The 6,374-nt window shown below is 42.0% G+C and overlaps 1 protein-coding gene, 1 long non-coding RNA gene and 1 other non-coding gene across 4 annotated transcripts; 1 reads left to right on the top strand and 2 right to left on the bottom strand.

Annotated features, from left to right (window-relative positions):
* Window positions 1-1,172: 1,172 nt before the first annotated feature.
* LOC122536927 lies at window positions 1,173-2,267 on the bottom strand. 2 transcript variants are annotated; one of them, XR_006308516.1, is made up of 4 exons: window positions 2,116-2,267; window positions 1,921-2,024; window positions 1,616-1,821; window positions 1,173-1,547 (listed from the first exon to the last, which is right to left on the bottom strand). It is a non-coding gene; the product is annotated as an uncharacterized LOC122536927 (long non-coding RNA). The 2 variants fall into 2 exon arrangements; XR_006308515.1 differs by having other exon boundaries at window positions 1,173-1,821.
* A 981-nt stretch (window positions 2,268-3,248) lies between these two features.
* Window positions 3,249-3,441, top strand: LOC122536929. The gene has a single exon (XR_006308517.1). It is a non-coding gene; the product is annotated as a U2 spliceosomal RNA (small nuclear RNA).
* A 1,240-nt stretch (window positions 3,442-4,681) lies between these two features.
* Window positions 4,682-6,286, bottom strand: LOC122536924 (nascent polypeptide-associated complex subunit alpha, muscle-specific form-like). The gene has a single exon (XM_043669711.1). The coding sequence runs from the start codon at window positions 6,284-6,286 to the stop codon at window positions 4,682-4,684; it is 1,605 nt and encodes a 534-aa protein (XP_043525646.1).
* Between the last annotated feature and the right edge of the window lie 88 nt (window positions 6,287-6,374).

Here is a 6,374-nt window from a genome sequence, read left to right as displayed (position 1 = left end):
ATCGCAAGGAAGATCCGCCATATTAATAAGAAACAACATTAAATATCACTTACATATGATTATCTCCAAACCATAATGGTATTAATATTAACAGAAACCTCAAATAGACTAATACAAATGTCAGCAATCGGCCTGCAGTAGTTCAGAAAACACAGAATCTGATAGATTCGCTGTAATCAAAGATCTAAGTAAGACACATTTCCAACTTATCAAGAAGTCTGTGCCTGAGCTCTGATCATACATCCACTATAAATTATCTACAAAAATCTATGGGAACAGAACCTGCCTCCATCCTATTCAATAACACAGCAGATTAGGAAAAATTGAGGCTGCTAATTAATTAAAGCTTGAACTGCAATATTCCTTTAAAAACAGCTAAACATATTGAGAATGCAGTCAATTATTTAACTCAAACGATTCAAGAAGCAGTCTGGTCATCCATAAACTAACAAATATAGCAACAGCTTATGGTACCCAAATCACATGGTGATTTGCACCTCATAGAAAATAAAGCAAAAAAGAAAAGCGAAATCGCAATAACAGAAATATAAAACAGCTGAATTGGCAACTAACTACAATTAAATATACTCACCAAAGTAACTAAAATAGTGAATATTGCAACAAAGAAATGGAAAAGTATTTATTGAATCTCTCACCATGGGAGGATACAAATTATGCACTATGGAAGGCAATAAGAAGAATAAAAAGGCCTATAATTTTAACTGTAACAGGACAACTTTTGAGCTAAAGCTTCCTCAGAGTAAGTTATAGCTTTTGCAATTACCTTAGACAAACCTTGCAGCCAATATTATGTCGGAAGAAACTACAGTAATTAACAACTACACTGAAGCTGAAGAACAAAATAACACAATTCGCAAAACTGTCAAATCGGAAATTAAAACAATCAAAACATATCAAATCCCAAGTTTCGATCTGATTACAGGAAAAATAATTAAAGAATTATCGAGCAAAGAACTATCAGATTCCAGAGTTGAAAAACTTTGAATAAAATTTTATTCGAAGAATTTATTCAAATAATGCCCAACTATGTGTTCGAATAAGCTTTGTAACGAATAATTTTTCCACGAATAAAATTGTTATTCGTAAATAACAAATAATTCTTTCTCGAATAAATCGGTATTCGTTATTTACAAATAAAATTGACAGTATTTTACTCGTTATTCGTTCGAATAAAATATGCCCAACTCTGTCAGATTCATAACAATATTATTTAATGCTACATTCAGAATCCAGCATTTTCCAAGCACATGGAAATTGATTGAAATTATAATGCTGCCGAAACCAGATAAAAATATTCATGAATTTTTTTCATCAATTCTCTTGAAAATACTATAAAAAATATTCCTCGTCAGAATTAGAAATAATCAATAGTAAACAACTAATACTTAATCATAAATTTGGAGTCAGAGATAAACTGCTACAATCAAGCAGATGTACAAGGTAACCAACAAAATTATCCATGCTCTGGAAGATAAAAAATGCTCAATATGCCTATTCCTGGGTATAGAGAAATCCTTCGACAAAATCTGGAAGATTATTGAGAACAATTAAAAATCACTTCCCTGATGTATTCTACCAACTACTATACTCCTACCTTACAAAGAGAACATTTTATGTAAAAATAAAAGATTCGTTCTCTAGTATAAAATACATAAATGCAAGAATGTCGTAAGGAAGCTTGCTTGGACCTGTACTCTACACTGTATACACTGTAAATGTTTCAACTACACCCAATAATACAATGTATATATTCGCAATGATACTGCAGCACATGAAAACCCAGCTAGAGCAATTCAAATTCTAAAAAAATCATATAAAAAAATTAAAAATATAGTTTTTGGGAACAAAGTATGCTGGTACTTTCTGCGATCATCGAACTTATTATATACTTTATTATACCTTGTGTATGTATTTATACGAGCTGAACGTAATACACGAATGAAGTATTCCTGCTATTTAATTGTGCTCCTTTACTTTTACGAAATCAATCCTAAAACCTAAAACTTTTACAAAATCAATCAATTATTTATGCTAATTAATAATTAATATTAATTCGAATACGTGCAATTCGATTTTTTTTGTGGAAAAACTTACGAATACTTCAATGGATTATACGAATCCTCTACACAAAATGTGCAATTTATATATGTTTTTCATGTATTTGATATTAGATTTTGAGACAAAACGAAACAAAACGAAACATTTATGAAGTGTTCATGTAGCGACGGTTATGCTGCTCAACTGAGCACAGCGACACCTACGTCAGAAGACGGTGGTAGAAAAGCGCGGGAACAGGAGTAACGACACCTTTTTCGGAGCACGACAATTAAATGGTGCGGAAATAGGAAATTAGCACGACACTTTTTTGAGAGATAGCAATAGGAAAACGCAGGAAAAACTGAAAAATTACAATAAATTGATTTTCTGTCTCGCTTTTAAAAAGGTGTCGCTATTGGTCTCCCCGCCTTTGGCGAATCGATTAAGCGGACGTATGTCGCCGTACTCAATTCAGCGGAAGTAGATGTCGCCGTACTCAATTGAGCGGAAGTAACAATCGAAACAAGCGTGTAGTAATTATGATGATAAATAAATTAAAATCACAATACTACAAATAAATAATAACTCCGTAATAAATTTTAGGAGTTTATATAAAAATATTATCAATATATTATTAACAAAATATATAATTATTAAGAACAAATATCAAATAACGAAGATTAAATAATGAAAGTTAAATACCGAATGAATAATTGACATGATGATTGCAGTATATACAAGCTTCTGTAAATATTTGGTGATAATAAAATTACTAACAATTTTTAAATATTCTATTGTTTATAATAAATATCTCGATGGAACGTTTTAATAGATATCGTTGATCTAAATTCTTCAAAGTAGAAGTCGCTACAAGCGTATCAATGTTCCTTCCATCTACCGGACGATCCGTTACACTACTCAAATTTTGTTAAACTAGTAATTTCTTCTAATATTGATATTTTTTTGAACGTTGTTATTAATTTTTTTTTATTTCTTAATTTTATTTATTTATTTATTTATTAATACAGTTCTGTACTGCACATGGACGTACAGACCTGCGCGTAATGACCTCCTTTGTGCTAACGATAACGTCTGGCGTATCGTCCAGAGGGCGACTCGGGCGCTCAAAGTTTCTCACTATAAAAATTGAATTTTGAGCTTTTAAAAATGAATCAAAAGCTTCTCAAAGCATCGCTTCTCGGCCTGATGGCTAAGATCAAAGTGTAGTATCTGTTCTTATCAGCTTAATATCTGATACACTCCTCATAGAGGAGTCTGAATATTAACCTGATTTTTGGAAACTGGTGGAGTCGGCGGGGCTCGCTCCTCCTCCACCGCGGGTCAGCCCGGCATTGCAGTGCCGCTGGGAGTGGCCCAAATTATATATTCTCAAAAAAAAGTTTTTAGTAGTCTAGTAGTCTCAAAATAATAGTCTCAAAATAGTCTCAAAGTAAAGTTCCTTAAAATAGTCTCAAAATAAGTATTTTCAAATCAAATAAATAGACGTTTATTCATTTTACTCAAATGCCATTAAAAATACGTATTTAATTATTTAAATAATATTTATATTCGAAAGAATTAAAAAGAAATACATATAGTAGATACAGAGAGTACCAAAATTATGTGCATAGACTAGCCATAGCTGGATTCTGCATCTTTGGATCGGTGGAGATCTGTTTGAAAATAATGTGCAAAATTGTACTTGACCGGTTTTTTCAAGACTAAAGTTTTTTATTGTTGCTCCGTGATTTACTCATCGAGAGAATACTCCAAGAAACCGTGGGTCGGAAATGACTCGTTCTCCTGAAAATGATTACATATATCTAATTATCATTAAACTCGCAATATATGTAACATGTTTATATTTTGCAATGGAATAGACTCTGCTATTGCCGACTGATGTCATATTGATGTCGAGACGAATTCAACACTGTATAAGCTCATTAGAGACAGCGTAATTATAGCGACAACGAACAATCCAATATACAGAGCTCCGCTCTGTATATCACATTTTTCGTTGTCGCTATAATTACGCTGTCTCAAATGAGCTTATACAGTGTTGAATTCGTCTCGACATCAATATGACATCAATCGGCAATAGCAGAGTCTATTCCATTGCAAAATATAAACATGTTACATATATTGCGAGTTTAATGATAATTAGATATATGTAATCATTTTCAGGAGAACGAGTCATTTCCGACCCACGGTTTCTTGGAGTATTCTCTCGATGAGTAAATCACGGAGCAACAATAAAAAACTTTAGTCTTGAAAAAACCGGTCAAGTACAATTTTGCACATTATTTTCAAACAGATTAATTATCGATTTCGTCCCACGCGTAAGTGTGCTCGCGCCGCGCGCGAAGCGGCGGAAAACACATTCGGTCGAGTCGAGCAGCGAAGAGCGACTGATCGGTCGTGAAGCCGCTACGCGAGCGCCGACCCTGCCACCTGTCGGCGCCGACTACAATTTCTGTCGAGCCGCGCTAGCGCCATCTCTCTCCTCGCTCGCGCGACTCGATTCGCGATGCCGACCGCGGCTCCACCAAGTGAAGGGATTGAAAGTGTTTATGATGCAAGGATAATGTAGGAAGTGGTATAATGTGAGGAAATGCGTTTCATCTCAGAGTCGCTGCCTAGACTCATCAGTGGGGTTGATGACAGGTTGAGTCGCCGCGTTCGCCCTGCGTGGACGGTCGGCCGACGCGCTTCTGGCAATATTCACGTTCGCGTTTGTGCGCGTGACCCTCCTCGCGGGGAAGAGCCGGGCCAGATTAGTGGCCACAGCCTCCAACTGTTCGCTCGTCTGAACGGCGTTCGCTTCTTCCACGAGGGCGGCGCGGGTACGCGCTGCTGCCGCCTTGGCAGACAGCGATTCCCCGTTAACCGCCCCGTGTCGTCGGCGTCGGCCGTTCGATGCAGGTGGCGGAGGGTTGCGCACCCCGGTGATCTCGCACTCGAGGGAAGGCGCACTATTCTCGCCGCTCCTACGGCCCCCCAGCGGGGTCGCCGGCGCGGGACCCGTTAATCGCGGCGCGGAACCGTCGCTCGAGGGGGGGTTCCGGCGGTGAACTCGCTCCCCTCTTCGCGTAGCGACGGTGACATCCCGGCGGCCGCAGGTACACCTACAGACGCAACCCCGGACGGCACCGGGGCGCCGCGAAACTGGTATGACGCCCGGACGAGTAGTGTGACCTGCGGCCCTGATTGTATTATCGACGCACGCTCCACGTGGCCGCGTATGTGTTCGACCCCTCCCTGCGTCGGGACGCGCTGAATCTGCAGCTGCAGGGGGGGTGGAGGGTTGGGGCGACTGCCGGCTCTCAGGTTGGCAGCGGGGTTGTTGCTGCAGTTGTTGTTGTGGTTGTTGTTGTTGTGTCAGCTGCTGCTGCTTGCGGGTGGGGGGACTTGGGGGCGAAGCTCTTTTACTCCTTCTTCGGCGGGCCCGCACGGGGGTCCACGTGTCCTCGTCCCCGACGTTGGTGACCTCTCGGACGATTGTCTCCGAGGGTGGAGGTGTCACATTTCCTATGGGTTCATTCGACCCAGCGGGCCGGGGACTCCCCAATACTGGGGGCAAAGTTAAATTTGGTTCGATCGTGCGTATGTCCTCCTTGATGGTAGGGAGGGGACAGATCGAAGAATAAGAAGAAGAAGTGGGGGAACGCGGAGTGCCATTGCCCATTAACGTCCCTCTCGTTAGGGCAGGCGAAGCTGTTATAGTGATGGGCCTGTCGGGGGACAGCAGCATCACCGGAACGATACCGGTGGCCGGCGGGGAGATGGTGGGTGATGGTATTGGCCGGCTGTACGACGGTGTGGTGGTCACATCCGCCGTAAGCACTGCACCAGTCAGGGGGACGAATGGGGGGGCCGGTGGCAAGGGGGATCGACCCTTTACCACCTCGACAAAAGTCGTTACCGGCGTGACGGGCGGGGGAGTTGGCCAGCTTCTCGCTGGTCGAGCCGGTGGGGGTGAGGGGGTGGCAGCCTTTGGGGCTGGGGCACTCGCAGGGGGGGTTGAGCTTCCTCTCGATGGGACCGCTCGCTTGTTTCTTTTGTGGGGTCCCGGGGGCGACGTCGATGGTCTCGTCGACTTTTGTGGCCCCGGGGGGGACTTCCTGTTGTGCGGGGCGGCCTTGGGGGGAATTGCAGGGGGAGTTTTGGGATGTCTCCCTTGGGTAGCAGCAGCAGCAGCCAGAGCCGATGCAGAAGTCGCCTTCCTCATTGGCGCCGCGCGACCCGCGCGCAGCTGGACGACGGTTGTAGTCGAGGCTGGGAGCAATTTCGCCGTTCCAGGCGGCGTGGGCACCTTG

Source organism: Frieseomelitta varia, unplaced genomic scaffold (assembly GCF_011392965.1).
Source record: "Frieseomelitta varia isolate USP_RPSP 00005682 unplaced genomic scaffold, Fvar_1.2 scaffold_877, whole genome shotgun sequence".
In the NCBI taxonomy this organism is placed as follows: domain Eukaryota; kingdom Metazoa; phylum Arthropoda; class Insecta; order Hymenoptera; family Apidae; genus Frieseomelitta; species Frieseomelitta varia.
Note: the sequence above shows the minus strand (reverse complement) of the source record. Positions and strands in the feature narration are given on the sequence as shown.

Excerpts from the sequence above, each read along its gene's own strand:
- LOC122536924 (XM_043669711.1), bottom strand. The coding sequence starts at position 6,286 with ATGAGGAAGGCGACTTCTGCATCGGCTCTGGCTGCTGCTGCTGCTACC.